Source organism: Macadamia integrifolia, chromosome 5 (assembly GCF_013358625.1).
Source record: "Macadamia integrifolia cultivar HAES 741 chromosome 5, SCU_Mint_v3, whole genome shotgun sequence".
Lineage (NCBI taxonomy): Eukaryota > Viridiplantae > Streptophyta > Magnoliopsida > Proteales > Proteaceae > Macadamia > Macadamia integrifolia.
The window spans coordinates 4,536,916-4,554,837 of NC_056561.1; the positions used below are offsets into that span (position 1 = coordinate 4,536,916).

The 17,922-nt window shown below is 37.9% G+C and overlaps 1 protein-coding gene across 1 annotated transcript; it reads left to right on the forward strand.

Moving 5' to 3' along the window:
• The first annotated feature begins 138 nt into the window (after positions 1 to 138).
• On the forward strand, positions 139 to 17,677 carry LOC122079698 (transmembrane and coiled-coil domain-containing protein 4-like). Its single transcript, XM_042646378.1, has 15 exons — positions 139 to 645; positions 1,025 to 1,106; positions 2,494 to 2,982; positions 7,949 to 8,117; positions 8,232 to 8,384; positions 9,840 to 9,937; positions 10,041 to 10,132; positions 15,524 to 15,594; positions 15,689 to 15,824; positions 16,027 to 16,086; positions 16,203 to 16,285; positions 16,371 to 16,447; positions 16,557 to 16,627; positions 17,013 to 17,070; positions 17,159 to 17,677. Exons 1-15 carry the CDS (start codon positions 413 to 415, stop codon positions 17,303 to 17,305), a joined length of 2,019 nt encoding a protein of 672 aa, XP_042502312.1. The 5' UTR covers positions 139 to 412; the 3' UTR covers positions 17,306 to 17,677.
• The last annotated feature ends 245 nt before the right edge of the window (positions 17,678 to 17,922 follow it).

Here is a 17,922-nt window from a genome sequence, read left to right on the forward strand (position 1 = left end):
TTCTGATAACACATAAAAGGCTAAAACCATATATACAAGAACCGACTCATGAGTCACGACTCTTGCTTTTTAATAGAAACTCATGTATTATCTAGTGCGCATTATACTTCATTAGGCATAGTGACACCTAGGAGTCCACTTTAGGCCCAATTACCGGTTTATTGAAACGGTCACTTGGTTGAAATTCAACTTTGAAATATGTCAAAGATCAAATCTACATATTCTAAGAAACGATCAAACTCCAAAACCAAATGAAACGAATTGGAAATTTGGAATACAGAAACGTCGGTACTCTTCGAGGTAGGGCGGTTGAGAATTTAGTTGTTTGTCGGAAGAAATTAATTTCGTTCGAAATAGCGCATCGGAGGAATCGAAGCAAATTTCATGGAGTAGCAGCTTGTAAATTTCAGTAATGGGGATATCGATGTTAACGCCTACGCAGAGATACGCAGCGGGAGCCCTACTTGGTCTCGCCCTTTATCAGGCTCAGATTCACCAAACCCACCCTTTGGGCTCTATCACTCCTCAGGAAGAGGAGCCAACTGATGGAAGAGGGAGCAGCTGCAGTAGTAGTAGCGATTCGGTATCGGAGGATCCTGACCTCTGGGTCCACAATAGCTCCGGTCTTCTTCGGCCTGTATTTAGGTCTCAATTTTCTCGATTTCATTTTTCTTTCTAGACTTTCTTTGTTTGCTTTTTTTCCTCGCCTTGTGATTTCATATATTTGGCTGTGGTTTTTTTTTCTTTTGGAACCATGAGGTTTGTCTGGTTATTAATTTGGGGAATGCACATTCATGAATTGTGGGAGAAGAAATTTAAATATTTATACTCAATTGGTTAATTAGACTGTGGATTTGCATTTGTTGGATTCCGAGGCATTTTAATCTTGGGTTGGGATGGAAGATTATAATATAGGAAGCCGGGATTTGCTTTAGCTTTAGATTGGGGTGCAATTGAGGACTGGGCTTTCAATATTTGAGTGCATTTCGGCTGATTGTCTTTGTTTATGTTATATTATGGACAGATTCCTGGAGATAGATTCTGTGGCCTGGTCTGGGCTCGAGGAAACTGCTGCATCCTCTCACGTCAGTCATCATGTTGGAGCTGTACGTGTTGGTCTTGATTCCCATTCATGTATTTGGATTATATAAGTAAATGAATAATTAAATAAATAATAAGCTTCTTTATGATATTTGCTAAATGACACTTGAACTCATAAGTCCAGAACACAGTTTTCTCATAGGCTGGAATTGAGAACCTTCAACCCTGGGAAATGGATCGTACTAGAAGGTATTTCATGGGAGTTGGGTCCAATTTCAATGTCAAATATTAAACAGATGTGGCATAATGTGTGATTGCAATGATGCCTGGGTCAGGCTTCATCAAGCATATGTCGACTTTGATATATTTTTAGGAGTTTGGATTCTCAAATACTAAATAAAAAAAGGAGAGATTTTGTATTGGTTCTTCAATTTTACTCTAGTTATTCAGAATTGTTCAATCAATTGGATGTTTTCAGAACACGTTGGTTGCTTTGGTGTCTTCTCCTTCCACACTTGACAACTAGTTCATTAATATGGATAGTTAATTTTTAGTCCTCTCTTTGGCTGATCATAACCCGATAACTACAACTCTTGGGAAAACCCTGTGTATTTGATGCAAATGTTTGCTTAGTCTGTCTACCTTTTGTATTCTTGATCTAATGGCTTTGATACAGGTTGAAAGTATTTTCTGGGTTATGATCCGTCTGAGTAGTGGCCCATCATGTAGTGATATAGATTTTACGACTTTGTGTACATGTGTAACACATGTCATGGAAGATGTGTTAGATGTCTATAAGAGATCAGGCTTCCTTACAAACATTTCAGTAATCACTACTCAGTACCAAAAAAAACATGTATTAACATTGGCAGATACATGTGATCTTTCTATTTTAAAGATATTTTGTAAAACTTACCATGAATAATTATTCATAGTGTTCTATCTTCTATCTTTGATAACTAAAAGTTTTTATCTTTTCATATCTTATCCTTTTTGCTGTTTTCCCTTCTCTAAGCCCAAAGAAAAGGCCCTGTTTTCTGACACTACTTTTTGTTCTGCACCAAGTGATTAAGGAAACAGTTGACCCTGGAACACCATATTTCCGATGGGGTTCTTTACCATTTTTGTATGTATTGTACATTTGGTGTTTCCAGACATCAATGTTGGAGTTATGATTAGAATTACTCTGTTTTATGAAGCTTGGATGATTTTAGCTTGGTCTTCCAACTGCTGAAACTGAAAGTCATATGGGTTTTTCAAAAAATGCAAATATGGAGGTGGGAAGGTTGGGTTGTTAGGAGAAAGGTGCTGGAAACTTTAAATTACTAGTGATTTTGAATCCTTTTCCCAAAGTTGTTAAATATATCTGTAAGCTTGGTGTGTCTATTTTAATGCTTTTCTTCCAGAGAAGTTGCCATTTTGTAACCAATTATTATTTTCATTTTGTGACAGTTCTTGAGGTTACTCTCTGAAGAAAGTGATGGAGAATCTTCGGAAAGGATGGATCAAGAAGTTGCCTTAACAAAAGCTGTTGATGCTATGATGATGAGCATTGAAAGCAGTCCTGTTTCTTCGGAGGCTAGTAGGGAGAAACAACGTGAGTACGAAAATGAATGCCGTGAGAAAATTTCTACTGGTGAGAAGCAACTAAGTTCTGAACCAGCAAATATGCCTGCTGGAAACTTGTCTAACACATATACCAGCAAATTGGAGACAACAGATGGGTCTGGGAGGATATGTAATGAGAAACCCAAGGAAGAGGGACTATTGCTCAGTTATCAGCGGAAAGTGGCAGTTCTTTATGAGCTTCTTTCTGCTTGTGTAGCGGATACACCTGAAGATGACAAGAAGCGCTCGCGAGTCAAAAAAGGCTATGATGCTCGACATCGGGTAGCCCTACGGTTGCTGGGAACATGGCTTGATGTCAATTGGATAAAAATGGTTTGTCTTCTCGTACTGTTTACTCTCTGTATGCTGCATTTATATACAGCTGTAGTAGTCTTCTGGAGCTTTTTAATGGGCAATTTTTGTTTTCATTTTTCTTCTTCAGTGGTAGTGGATGGTTCAGATTTTCTTTTCATATGAGGAAAAACTGATTTTTGTATTCCAAGCACGATAAGTTTTGGAGCGGAAGTCTTCCTTGTCATCAAATGTATTGAAAGACTGAAGGAAAAAAAGGGTTATTAAAATACTCCCTTCATCCTTTAGCATTAAAGGGCTGAAACATGGTGCAAGTCCCGCTTTGCAGGGTCCTGGCAGTAGTGGACTTAAGGTGGTTCTAACTGTCAGCATTCTTTTGCATAAAGTGCTGCCTTTTGACTCCACCTTGTGTCTTTATTCCTTTAGGATTACTAGCAGCAAAACAAATGTATATGCTTTCTAACAGATACAATCCATGCAATGTACAAGACTGACATCCTAGAATTATACAACAACAACAACAACAACAACAACAAACTCAGCCTTATCCCAACTTAACGGAATCGGTGACATGGATCCATGCATACACAAAATAGGAGAAATGAAAGTAGAAGGAAAGAAGCCCAGCATCAGCAGTCAGGAAAATCTCAGCTAAATGGGGTTAACCAAATGGATCATTGCCCTCCAATCAGCTCTATCCGAGGTCATACTTGGGACAAGGCCCAGGCTATGCACGTCATTCCTCACTACTTCCCCGATGGTCATTTTAGGCCTGCCCCTAGCTCTTTTAGTTACTTCAATCGAAATCAAAATCACTTATCCTTATTGGGGCAATGGGGCATCCCTAGGCTCCGTTGAATATGGCCATACCACCTCAAACGACTTTCTCGAAGTTTGTCATTAATTGGGGTAACTCCCAAATCAACTATAATACGTTCAGTCCTTACTTTATCCTTCCTCGTTTTACCACACATCCATCTTAACATCCTCATCTCTGGTTGTACAACAGTCTTATAAAACTTTCCTTTGAGCTTTAAAGGGATATGTCGGTTGCACCTCACTCCAATCACACTTCTCCACTTCATCCATCCCACTTTAATTCTCTGTGTAATATTTTTCCGCTTTGTCAATCTTCTTTATTTATGGTTGACCCTAGATATATAATAAAAATAGTCACTTTGCGGTATCTCTCTTTGCTCAATTTTCACCATATTATTATCAATCACATTGTAACTAAAGTTACACATTAGATACTCTCTCGTCGATCTACTAATCTTAAAACCTCTTGTTTCCAAGATTAATCTCCTCTAATTTAGCGTTATTCCCTGCTTTTGTCTCATCCACCAAAACGATATCATCGATGAAGGGCATACATCACGGGACCTCGTCCTGAATGCTCTTGGTTAAATCATCTATGATAAGCTAATGTAGAACTAGGATTGACAAGCAACCTAATCCCAATTGCAGGATTTTTATAATTAGGGAACAACCATAAACCAGACCATTCACACAGTAGAAATCAGATCAGAGAAAATTAGGAGAACACAAGTCTAATGATCCCAACAACAAGTAATGTGTGATAGCCGGTACCACAATGAGTAGTCTTGTAATTATCATCAAAGACATCTTCAATAACATCAGTGATAGGTGGCTTAAGTTGGGGCAGCCTCAACATTTGCTCCGTGTCTTCATCATCCGAATGATGCCCAACATACAGATGAAGGTCAACCACATTAAACACATTGCTTATGGTCATATCATCAGGCAACTCAAGCACATAAGCATTAGGCCCTATACGTTTCAGCACCTTGAAGGGACCCATCTTCCGCAGGTGGAGTTTAGTGTTGACACCTGTTTGGAACCATTTAGGATTGACACGTATCATCACTATGTCCCTTGGTTTGAACTACACATAATGCCGATGATGATCAGTAGAAGCCTTATACACATCATTGTTCAAGGCAATACGTCGTCGGACGTTGGCATGCACCTCAGTAATATGGCGCAAAAACTCATCAACCTCAAGGCTAACTCGAGCTTGGGGTGGGAGTGACACAAGATCAATAGGTAGCTTAGGCTGAACTCCAAGCAATATCTCAAAAGGAGTACGACCCGTTGTCTTGTTCACTGAACTGTTGTAAGCAAACTCAACAATGTGGAGGATACTTGCTGTTGGGATCGTTAGACTTGTGTTCTCCTAATTTTCTCTAATCTGATTTCTACTATGTGAATGGTCTGGTTTATGGTTGTTCCCTGATTATAAAAATCCTGCAGTTGGGATTAGGTTGTTTGTCAATCCTAGTTCTACATTAAGTGGTATCAAAGCCTTGTAAATAAACTTGAAGAAGATCCTCTAGGGCTTCACACCGCAGAGAGTCAACTGGATCAAACACCAATTCCATCAGCCTTGATCAAACACTAGACAACTCTCCATGGAGAAGACAATAACATCAACCATCAATTTGTTTATCAAAATCATTCTTCCTTTAGTATGTCTTCAATGCTGCATCATAAGTCAAACAAATATGGGCTTAAGGCTGATCCCTGATGTAACTCAATCGTAATTGGGAATTCATTGCCTTTCCCTCCCACAGATCTCACACTAGTCACCACGTCCTCATACATATCTTTAATTATATCTTTTCACAAGAACATGCTGGATTAAATCTCTAGGGACTCTGTTATAGGATTTTTCTAGGTCAGTAAAGACCATATGGAGATCCTTTTTGTAGGCTCTTTATCTTTCTATGAGCATCCTTAGTAGGTAGATAACTTCTGTTGTGGATATACCTGGCATGAAACCAATTTGGTTCTCCAAGATATGAGTTTCTCTTCTTAAACAGTCTTCAATAACCTTCTCCCATAATTTGATAGTATGACTCATTAATTTTATGCTTTTATAGTTATTGCAGCTCTGAATATCCCCTTTATTTTTGTAGATCAGAACTACTATGCTTTTCCTCCAATCATCTAGCATTTTCATTGTGCTCATAATCTTGTTAAACAGATTGGTTAACTAAGATACACCACATATTCCTAGGTTCTTCCACACTTCGATTGGGACCTCATCTGGGCCTAGCGCCTTGCCTACTTTCATCATGAATAATTCAAATACAAAACCCACTCAAAAATCAATATAATTAGGATTGGTAATAGACATGTCAAATCCATATATAGGTGTGCGTGTATTAGAGGCCAATTATTCAGTAGATGATAATGGATTCCAACTTTAGGTAAAAAGGTGTATTACTTACTACTTACATGTCTGTTATGTAGATACCTTTCTTTTTGAAGATTTATCTTGCTATGGAGCGCATGCACCTCAAGAGAACACTTTTCTCTCCATCAATTTTTTCCCTATACATTTCCTCTTAAATGCTAGGCATTAATTAATTTAGGATTTACCACAATTTCCCCTTTAGACTATATAAATGTCATATCGTCAAAAAGGGGAAAACAACAAACAAAAAGTTTGTGATGAGCCATCTCCAAACACAATATATCCTTTTTTAATGCATAGACCATGCACCATCTCCAAGAACAGAGCAAATCCTTTTTTAATACATAGACCTTATAATCCTTTCTCGCTGGTTTGATGCTTGCCATCTTTTGTCTTCTTTCTCTCCTTTCAGAGTAGATACAATTTTTATTAAAATACTCTAAACACTTAAAATAGAAGAAGACCTATCTAAATGTGATTTTCCCTTACACCAGCCTAGTAATAAGACCACATACAAGTCTTACAGTATTGGTATTGGGTGTTGTATCAGAAAGGATGATTGTAAGAGACATATCATATTGTATTGAAGAGACGCAAGATGTGCTAAAAATATGCATGATAATGATCAAGAAATGTATGAAAATGCTTAGGGTACTTGAAAATTGCAGTTTTGAAGTATAAAACACTTGAGGAAGTTTGTGATGTAGATAATATAAATGAGATTCTTTCTAAAATCTATCATGTATAAAAAGGAGAACAAAGTATGACGAGACAAGTGCATTTAAATGATTATGTACAAAGGATAAGGTTTCTTACACGTGCTAGCACCAAAAAAGATGTCATTTTCAGTGTGGGGGAAGATTTATGGTTTGGATGAAACATCATTGCAAAAAAAAAAAAAAAAAAAAAAAAAAAAAAAAAAAACCAACCTAGTTTGATGCAATCATTCAGGTATTTTTCACTAATATAATGATCCAGTGCAAGCACAACACTAAAAAAAAAACAAATCAATTTTTGAGCAAAAATTTTAAAGTTTTGATAGATTACTCTCTTGCCCAAATCTGGTTTCAGTTCTTGATTGTAAACTGTTTAATCCCAAATGAAAGCCAACACTGGAGTCGCTTTTGCCAATAGAAGCAGGTAATCAAATTGATTTTTTCAGAAAAAAAAAAATGATTAGAATGCCTTACAAGAGCTCTTGATAAGTGTTTTGCAGGCACGGATCGTGATATGTAGTTTATAAGAAATGTATTGAGCGTATTGATAGATATCGACCATATATTGACCTGATACAGTATATACCATTTATTTTAGGTATCATATTAATACCTTAAAGATAATATATGTATCAGTTAGTATCAGTGGATATGGTAAGATAGGATACTTAACACCTTGACCACATATGGCCTCAAAATGGAGGTTTGACGGCTGGGTTTGGATTCCGTAGGCTTTAGGCTTCCACAAAGGCATATATCTATCTCATCAACCAGATCTGGCAATGCCCAATTGTTGATTCTGTCAGTGGATACTCATGTTAATTCAGTCTTGACTCTATTTTGTAATCTGGTTAACCATTCCCCGGATTAACTCAAGGTCAAAGAAGGTGTCCATGTCAACAATTCTTAGGTTCGTTAAAATGATGCCCCATTGTATAAGATGTTATGCACAGTGGGAGTGGAGCTTTTTATGTATGAACTCTAGTATTTGGTCTTTATTTTGAATTAATGCCATAAAATACATGACTAGTAGGGAACTCCTGTTCTGTAGGAAGCCATGGAGATTATGGTTGCTTGCTCTGCAATGGCTTTAGCAAAAGAGGGAGAAGCACAGGAGGAACAAGCCAAATCTCCAAAAAGCAGTTGGGCCAAATGGAAACGTGGAGGTATCATTGGTGCAGCTGCGTTAACTGGAGGAACTTTGTTGGCCATCACTGGTGGTAAGGTGTTTACATTTTTCCTTTCCAAATTTGGCCCACTTTTTTCATCTTGGAACCGGGTTGCGAGTGTTCATTGTTTTTGGTCATTAACTTGACATTTTCATTCCTCAACAGGTCTAGCTGCTCCAGCAATTGCTGCTGGTTTTGGTGCTTTAGCTCCTACATTGGGTACTCTTATCCCTGTGATTGGAGCGAGTGGGTTTGCTGCAGCTGCAACTGCTGCAGGATCTGTTGCTGGATCTGTTGCTGTTGCTGCATCATTTGGAGGTAATTGATGGTTTATATTTAAGTTGATTTCTTCCTGAGTCTTCTGCATTGTAAATTAAATCAGTCAAATTCCAGTTTTTCAATTTTATTTTATTTTTTAAAAAATTTTTTTCTTTTATTTTTTTATTCTAGAGATGTTGGAAGGAACTTCAAAGTTTTACTCGACTATGCAAAAGATACAAGAGATCCATAATAAATGTATCTGCATGGGGCAAAATTTAATTTTCCAGCATAAACCACCCGCTGTCACTGAGCTCCTTAATGTTGACATCTTCAAACTCTTTAGCTGCGGCTGCCAATCAGCCAGTATTGACCTATGTTGATGCATAGCCCTGAGTTGCTCCTCTTTTTTTTTCGCACAGACACTCTTCTATTCCTTTCTTTCCATTTAATCCCACAAATTGTTAGAAAATTTTCTTGAGTTTGGTTCTGAATTTTTGTGCCTGAAACATGGTATTGTACCTTTCATGCAATGGATCCTTAATCATCCAGTAGAAAGATAAAGGAATCAACTTTGTTGTTGATCATTTATTGTTCTTTCAAAGTCATTTTAACTTGTCTTGTTGAGAAAATTGGCAGTGGGATGGTAAATCGGGTCAAGTGGTCTAACAGATGTCCACAACCAACTATTGGTACTCAGTTATTTAATTTATTTTTGAAAGATTATATTTTAGTTTTCCCTGCCAAAGTGTGCATTGGAGGGATGGAGTGAAGCAGCCTCAGACTTTTTAAGAACATTGATATTAACATCATTACCTAAATAGAACTTTTTGTGCGGACCTCTTGCTGTTGTGCAAGATTGGAAAATATTACATCTTTCTAGCCTTCCAAAGGCAGTAGTAGCTTTGGATTTTCTTTAACTTTTTTTTGGCACAGAAACTAGGATAACTAGGAGCTAGTTGTAATAAATGGGGATACTAGCAAATGCAGCTATTATCAATGTTAGGTCATGGGGTCATCAATATTCAGAATATAAATGTGACATCACTTGGATTGACTGCAGCCAAACTTAACATTTTCAGATGATTCCATATATCCGATTTACAACCATCATCTGTACATCTTTTCTCTTCCTGGAGAAAATGGCCGAAATGTCTGGAAGGACTGTATTTAAGACCTTGTGCACACATTGAAGACTCTTCCATAGTTTTAGTCTTTGAGAGAAACAAGTTGGTTAAGACTGAAGAGTCAGTGACCTCAATATTCATGGACAAAACAATTACATATTATTGTTGAATTGATTGTGATTGAATGGTTAGATGAAAAGAAATAAGGCTGATGGCATCATGTGGCATCAATGATCTTCATGTGATTGAACCTTTGGTAAAGGTATAATGGTCAGATCTGTTTATCTGACTAGCTAAAAAGGCATTTATAACCGATGAAACTGACTTTTTAGGTACTAGGGAATATGCATTTCCATCTCTTCACCAATGCTGATTTTTTGTGGTTTAGCTGCTGGAGCTGGACTTACTGGGAGTAAAATGGCTCGGAGGACTGGTAACGTTGATGAATTTGAATTCAAAGCTGTTGGAGAAAATCACCGGCAAGGGGTTGGTATTTGGTGCTTTCACTTCCTGTTTTAACATGATTGTCAAACTTGATTTTTGAACTCTGACTTCTCTTTTCGATACAAATAAAACTTCTCATTTTCAGCGGCTGGCTGTTGGGATCATGATCTCTGGATTTGTTTTTGAGGAGGAGGATTTTGTAAAGCCTTGGGAAGTACAAAATGACAATTTGGAGAGGTAGAAATAATATTGTTTGATGCACTGCTTTTGTACCGTCTCTGTTTTGTTTCTGTCTTCCCTATTCCCTGGAATCACGTGTTTCCCTCAATGTAATTTTCCTGCTCTTCTTTGCCGTGGCATTTATTCTCTGTCCCCATTTTATTTGCTTCCAATTTAGAGTCACTGTGGAACTTTTCATCTTCTAACTTAAGTCAGATCAGAACTCTCAGAGCATATTGCTTCATCATCACTGGTTTGTTCCAAGTAGAGCACACTTAGAGGGTGTTTTTTGTTAATATATTCATGTTGCCAGTGAAATGAGACTTCCTATCTGCAACGTTATGGGAAAGGGATGCAGATAGACGTTGGGTTAATTAAGGTTGCTTAGAGATAATAATGTAATTTGTTTTTCTTTTATCTTTATATTGTTAGAGTAAATAATCGCGAGTAGGAGATAGAGTTTGTTTTCGTTTTGAGTCCAAGTTAGAGTCAAATTCTATTTCAGTTTCCAGGATTGGATTAGGATTTTTTCCCTTCTATATAACAGCTTGTAAGCACCAATTACCAGTTGGATTTTTGAATGAAAATTGAACGACTTACAGGGTGCTGCCCGGAGCAGTATGCACAGGTCTAATCTTTCTCCTCTGACTTCTCTCTTTTCAGGTACTCTCTCCTATACTTCCTCCTCCATTTTTCTTTTCCTTGATTTCTTCCTCTTCGATTGTATTATTTCTCTGTTTGTTCCTATTCCTTCAACTGGCTACCTATCTTATGGTAAAACAAAACTGCTTTGAACTCCTTGATAGAAATCGATTGGGCTTGAAATTTTGGGGTTTGAATCTACCCTAAGGTGATCTGAAACTCAGGTGTCCAGACCCAAAAGATATCTCTGGTGAGATATCAACAGAAGTCAGAAGTGGCCTGAACTTCGGCCGCCAGATTTCTCTTGAAATCGAATCGATTTTTATCACATACGGTTTGACCTTTGAATCAATTGTCGATTGCTTTTGGAAGGCCTAAGGTTTCTCACATATGGTTGGGCACGTAGGTTCACCAAATAGGGTTTTGACCTGGGTTCTGCATCAATTGGTCCAGAGACGAACTTTTTGGCGGTTACTAACCATGAAAGGACAATCTCACATCGCAAATCTCGAGTTGCACTGGTTATATTGGTAATTGGCTGAGAATCAGCAGAAGACTGAGGCCAAGATTGATAAGTTCATAGAAGAAACTCATAACCTCTTTACAGAGTTTCGTGCTTTTATGAGAAGGGCTGGACAAAAAAGAATTGGACTGTCTACACCAGTTCCTCAATTTGATGCTTTACAAATCGTAGATAAACTTCAGAAACGATAACTTGATCCAGCTACCCTAGGATGTTACACGAAAATCTTCAAACAGGGACTAATGGCGTCAAAGTTGAGGTTCTAGAGTTTAACGGCGAGAAGGGACCTGGAGATTTTCTTGACTAGCTTACTAAAGTCGAGAGGATCTTCGCTTACAAGTCCTTCCTAGATGAAACAAAGTGTGAGCTCATCCTCACTAAATTTACTAGTTATGCATGTTCGTGGTGGATGTTGTATTATATTCAAGACTTGTCAAATTACTTGGACTTGTTATTAATTGGGAGGCCATGAAGCAGATTCTGAACGAGAAGTTTGTTCCTTCTAATTACGAGAAGGTAATATTTCACAAATTAGCAAGGCAACAACGATGTGGATACCTACACGTTAAAGTTCCACAAATTATCTTTGAGGTGTCGACTCCAGGAGAAAGACCAACAATGGTTTCCGAGGTATATCAGTGGGCGGAGTACTAAGATTCAACTAGAGTTGGCTAACAATATTTTCAAGTCCTTTGATATGGCAGCTACTTAAGCTAAGACAACTTAAGAGAAGTACAATTATTTAAAGAATATGCTCAAAATTCCTTCAACTTATAGACCTTTGCCATAGATTGAAGAAAAGAAACTTGAATCCGTAGAGTGGAAGAAAGGAAGCTAGAGTTTATAAGAGGCAATGATTTGGTTGAAGAACATCGTATGCCGTAATTGTGGCAAGAAGGGTCACTTCGAAAACAAATATCCCAATAAGTCTTGTCTCGTGAATGTAATAAAGATGCAACCGTCAGAGAAGGATGACGATGACAATACAGAGAATTTATAGCCTTATCCTTTAGAGGACAGGGTAAGGAATGGTGACTAGTGTGAGATTTGTGGGAGGTCAAGGCAAGGAATTCCCCATCACGATTGGGTTGCATCAGGGATTAGCCCTAAGTCCTTATTTGGTTGCACTTATCATGGATGAGTTAACCAAGAACATTCAAGATGCGGTTCCTTGATATATGCTCTTTGCTGATGATATCACTTTGATGGATGAGGCAAAAGCAGGGAATAACACTAAGTTAGAGCTATGGAGATCAACCCTAGAATCAAGAGGCTTTAATATTTGTTGATCAAAGACGGAGTATAGGAAGTGTAACTTTAGCCACACTATAAGGGATAATAACATGGTGAAAGTTGAGGAGAGAGAGATACCACAAAGTGACTATTTAAATATTTGGGGTCAATTATAAATAAAGTGACATAAAGGATGATGTTTCACAGAGAATTAAAGTAGAATAGATGAAGTGGAGAGGTGCGACCAGAGTGCTATGTGACCGACATATTCCTTTAAATCTTAAAGAAAAGTTCTATAAGACTATTGTATGGCCAACTGAGTTATGTGTAGCAGAGATGAGGGTGTTACAATGGATATGCGGCAAAACTAGAAAGGATGGAGTAAGGAATGAACATATTAGAGCTGATTTGGGAGTGGCCCCCGATTAATAACAAGCTCCGAGAAAGTAATCTGAGGTGGTATGGTCATGTTCAACGGAGGCATGGGGACGCCCCAGTAAAGAGGAGTGATATGATAACAATTGAAGGGGCTAAAAGATCCAGGGGCAGGCCTATAATGACTATTGGAAAAGTTATGAGGAATGATATGCATTATCTAGGTCTTGTCCCAATTATAACCTTGGATAGAGCCTATTGGAGGGTAAGGACCTAAGTAGTAGACCGTGTTTAGCTGATTTCTCCCATCTTGCTGGGTTGTGCCTCTTTCTTCTTAATTTCATCTGCTTGTTTTCCCTCTTTATCATTTCTGATTTATTTTGTTATTATTATTATTATTATTTCCATTTTTCCCTACTTTGTTTTGCATGGATCCTTGTAGCCAACCCCATTAAGTTGGGATAAGGTTGAGTTTGTTGTAGTCCGTTGTATCCTTTAGAGGAGGATGGTCTTGATGAAAAATTGAAGCTTACTCCGCTAGAATCACATCATTCTCAATTAGACTAGTTGATGAAGCTCCTCTCTTCAGACAAAAGGGTATTCTTCTACACGGTGTTGGTTCTATAGATGTGCATATAGTTGTTGCTACCAGGGCAGAAGCAAATCATAACTCAGCTGAATTTGTTTGAGCACACAACCTTCCATAGAAGCTGCTCTTCAAAAGAGTCATGTGCGAGGCTTTGAACCTACAACTCGAGAAAAGGCTAGTACCGTAGCTCAAGTACATCTACAAGTTGGGCCATTACAGTACCATATGCCTTGCTTAGTCACTACGACATTCTTCTGGGGTGACGTTGGCAACAACATGCTGGGGATTTTCTAGGATGGTGCAAAGAATACCATCAAGGTAAGGAGGGTACATGCTTGATATCGCCCCATGCATTAGTGCTGCCCAGAGCTGTGTGCACAGGTCTATAATCTCTCCTGAATTATCTCTTACGTATCAGGTACTCTGTCCTATTTTTCCTCCTCCCTTCTTTTCTGCCTTGATTTCTTTCTCTTCTATTGTACTATTACTCTGTTTGTTCCTGTTCCTGCAACTGATGACCTATCTTATGGTAAAACGAAACTGCTTTGAACTCCTTGACAGAAATCGATAGGGCTTGAAATTTTGGAGTTTTGATCGCTACCCTGGGCGATCTGAAACTCAGGAATCCAGACCCAAAAGATATCTCTGCTGGGAGATATCAACAGAACCCAGAACTGGTATGAACTACCACCAGATTTCTCTTCAAGTCGATTTGCTCACATATTTGACCTTTAAGTCGAGTTTCAGTTGCTTTTGGAAGGCTTAAGGGTTAAGACGATAATCCTAGAATATCTAGTCCGAAGGTGGAGTGACGAAGAAGATTTCTCTCCTTTCAAAAGTGGGCTCCCATGGCTACTGTTCACGGTTCTGTTAGAGTCATGAGGCAGAAGAGAGCCATTCTTCTATTTGCTTTTTAATATCTTTCTTTTGTAACTTTGGTTTCCAAAAATACCCTCTCCTTCTTCCTTTATCCTAGCTTGTCCATATTTTAGAAACCCTTCCAAGTTTGTCCGTTTATAGTAAATACTAATCTGCATCATGTCCTTTTTTTTTCACCTGGTCACCGAATAACCCCTTGAGATTCTGTTTTAAGTTTGCCACTCCCCCTTTGCAATATTTGTTATATTTACAGAATTGCCATTTTCTTCCTACTTTTGCTATTGCACACTTGGGTGGGCCCAAAAGCGAACCAAGTAGGGTTTTGTGACTTGGGTTCCGCATCAGAAAGGGGCTTTATTTGGATTCTTGAGTTTGAAGTGGTGTAAATAGAGAGGCAAAATTGACATGGATGACTGTTAGTATAGATGTTGAGATCCATTTCTGGTGTACGTGATGAATTTTGTCAATATGCATGCTGAAGATCAATTCTAATTCTTATGAAGTGTTCCTCTTATCCCAAGAAAAAAGACAGTAGTAATGTAGAATTTTCTAGTGCAAGTTGAATTATTTCAAATCAGATGTGGTATGTCCTGAGATGTGATCTATGATGCATTTGTCTCAACACGCATCATAAACACCCTCAACTCTCCACCTACTTCAAAGTTGTCATTAGATGTTGATGACTGTAATCCAGATGTGCGCCATAGATAGCTGTGGTTAAGAGTCAACCAACACCATCCAGTGCTATTTTTCAGTTTTAATCTATTATGACTTTATGAGTCAGCATATGGTTGAGAAATCTCATTATATTATTCTGATTCCTGCAATTTCATTCGATCTAATCTCTTTTGTTCTTACAAAACTGTTTTTTCTAGTTTTGAGTTATTATGATGGCTTTACATAAAAGATTTGTTAATCATATATGTACACAAAGTAGTATGTGTTTCTTGTAGCAAGTAACAACTTTTTCTCTTGCTAGTATGTGGCATATTTAAGTTACAGGTCCTGATGGAAGTTATATATGGCTCATATCATTTGGTCTAACTTTTACATGATCCAGTCTCTACTCACATGATTGTGACTTACGTGCTGTAGCTCCCAGAAAATCAGAAACTAAAACCAGCGTGCCTACATATATAATGTTTCTGACAATGTAACAAATCTATAGGTATGCACTACAATGGGAGTCCAAGAATTTGATTGCCGTAAGCACTGCAATCCAGGATTGGTTAACTGAAAGTAAGTGGCTTGGATCTCATATTTGGCACTAGTTATTAAATATTGATATTATCACTATAATACATGATATTGATAATTTCTTCTTGAACAACAGAACTTGCATTGCAGATGATGAAACAAGGTGCCATGATGACTGTACTAAGCACGCTTCTAGTTGCATTGGCTTGGCCGGCAACCTTACTTGCAGCAACTGAGTTTATAGATAGCAAATGGGCGATTGCAGTTGACAGGTTTCTCTTGGCCCCTGGAACTTGCTATGTGGTGGTTTCACTCCCTGAATGTCTAGACGAATGCTGGACTCGATGGGAGGAACTTATTTTCATTCTTCCCTTTAAATCGATATTCCTCTGACAACAAATCCTGATTGAATCCTCTGGATGAAATTGTTCTGTTGATGGGTTTCCTATTTATTTCTTCTTTGCTATTCTCCAGATCAGACAAAGCAGGAAAGATGCTTGCTGAAGTGTTAGTCAAGGGATTGCAAGGGAACAGGTAAAATAGTCACGCTAGCGGTAGGAATGAACAGATCTTGTTTTGTTGCATTGAACGCCTTGTTAACTTGAAGAAATTAACCAAATCATCTCCCTTGCTTTCTATGGAACTTTCAGACCGGTGACACTCATAGGTTTCTCACTGGGGGCGCGAGTAGTTTTCAAATGTCTTCAGTACTTGGCCAAGAATAAAGATAATGGTGATTTGTACCATCTTGTTATGGTTTAGTAGCTTCCTATGTTAACTTGGTTGAATTATGCTAATGCACTCTTCTGTTTTGGCAGTTGGAATTGTAGAAAAGGTTGTTCTTCTTGGAGCACCAATACCAATTCAAGATGAAAATTGGGAAATTGTTAGAAAGGTACTTGGAGACTTTCCATTGTCTCCTCCACTGGTTTCTCAACGACAACCCTGTCATCATTGCATATGCTTACTCCTATAATGACTTTAAGACCAATGCTGGTTTGCAGATGGTGGCTGGCAGATTTATTAATGCTTATTCAACAAATGATTGGATACTTGGAATTGCATTTCGTGCAAGGTTATGTATGACCAACAATATTAGATGCATTTTGCAATAGATTTAATCCCAGACAGGATCTTACTTTGCTTAGCAAATTGTGCAATGTGATTATAGCTTTCAAACCTGTGAATGTGCTGTTGATATGTTCCATATTATTAGAGTGCATCTTGACTAGAACATAAACTCTAAAATCACTGATTTTATATTCTTAATGAATAAAAGAAGGTATACTAATGTAAGATAATTGCATCTTTGCTCTGTAATATAATATTCTCGTTTTCTGATCCTTCGAATTTTAGAGATTGAGGTGTTGATACAGTAAACCATTGTCATGTATCAGTTGGCATGATTGTCCTAAATGATGCTTCTTCTGTATTGAAAGTGAACCTTTTGCCTTGTGCAGTCTACTTACCAAGGGGTTAGCTGGAATTCAACCTGTCGATGTTCCTGGGATTGAGAATGTATGCCTTCTGCTTACTGTCCTAACTAAATTAATGTGGTCACCTATTCATAATTTTCACATGACGACTTTCCTTCCCTGTTTCCTAGGTTGATGTTACAGAACTCATTGAAGGCCACTCATCTTATTTGTGGGCAACACAACAAATCCTGGAACGCCTTGAACTGGATGCGTATTACCCTGTTTATAGGAGTTATCCTGCCAAATCTGATGAAGAAAGAAGCAGCGATATCTAATTCTTGCTTTCCTCAATCAATTTCGTGCTCAAACCTGCACAGAAATTTACATTCTTTGGGTTGATAGGAATGTTGCTTGGCATGAAGAATCTTTGGCCTGACCAAGCATGCAAATACAAACTAGTTTGATCTGCCAGCATCATGACCCTTGCCATATTTCTTCTACATTATGTATCTATCTATCGTCATTTTTGTTCTGCTGCAGCCAAATGGAAGAAGCTGTTAACAATCTAGTAGTCTCAGTTGTATGTATGTATATATTTTGATGGTAAGTATGAAAAACCTACTGGGCTGAAGAACAGATTGGTTCCTTTGCTTTGAAGTAATCTAGTTAACTCTGGTTCCATCAAATCAACGAATTTTTTTCTCCAATCTTTTGTGTAATTTTTTTTAGTTTAGAATTGGTTTTCCTGGTTGGAGGAGCTGAACCTAAATGGAAAATACAGTGAGGAAATCAATATGTTGTTAAAATAATATTAGATTTTTTAAAACACCTTTGGGAGCTGAAAGACTAAAGATGATAATAAGCTATCACAAACATTATGGCGGCTTTAGCTAAGATATATGTATAGATTTGGCTCAAACCAAGCCACCTTTCCTATGTTGGCTCAATTTTC

Bases quoted from the DNA above. Each gene is read 5' to 3' on its own strand.
- LOC122079698 (XM_042646378.1), top strand. From the start codon at position 413: ATGGGGATATCGATGTTAACGCCTACGCAGAGATACGCAGCGGGAGCC. The intron at 15,825-16,026 runs GTTTCTCTTGGC...GCTATTCTCCAG, and splicing joins TGGGCGATTGCAGTTGACAG to ATCAGACAAAGCAGGAAAGA. The intron at 16,448-16,556 runs GTACTTGGAGAC...GCTGGTTTGCAG, and splicing joins ATTGGGAAATTGTTAGAAAG to ATGGTGGCTGGCAGATTTAT.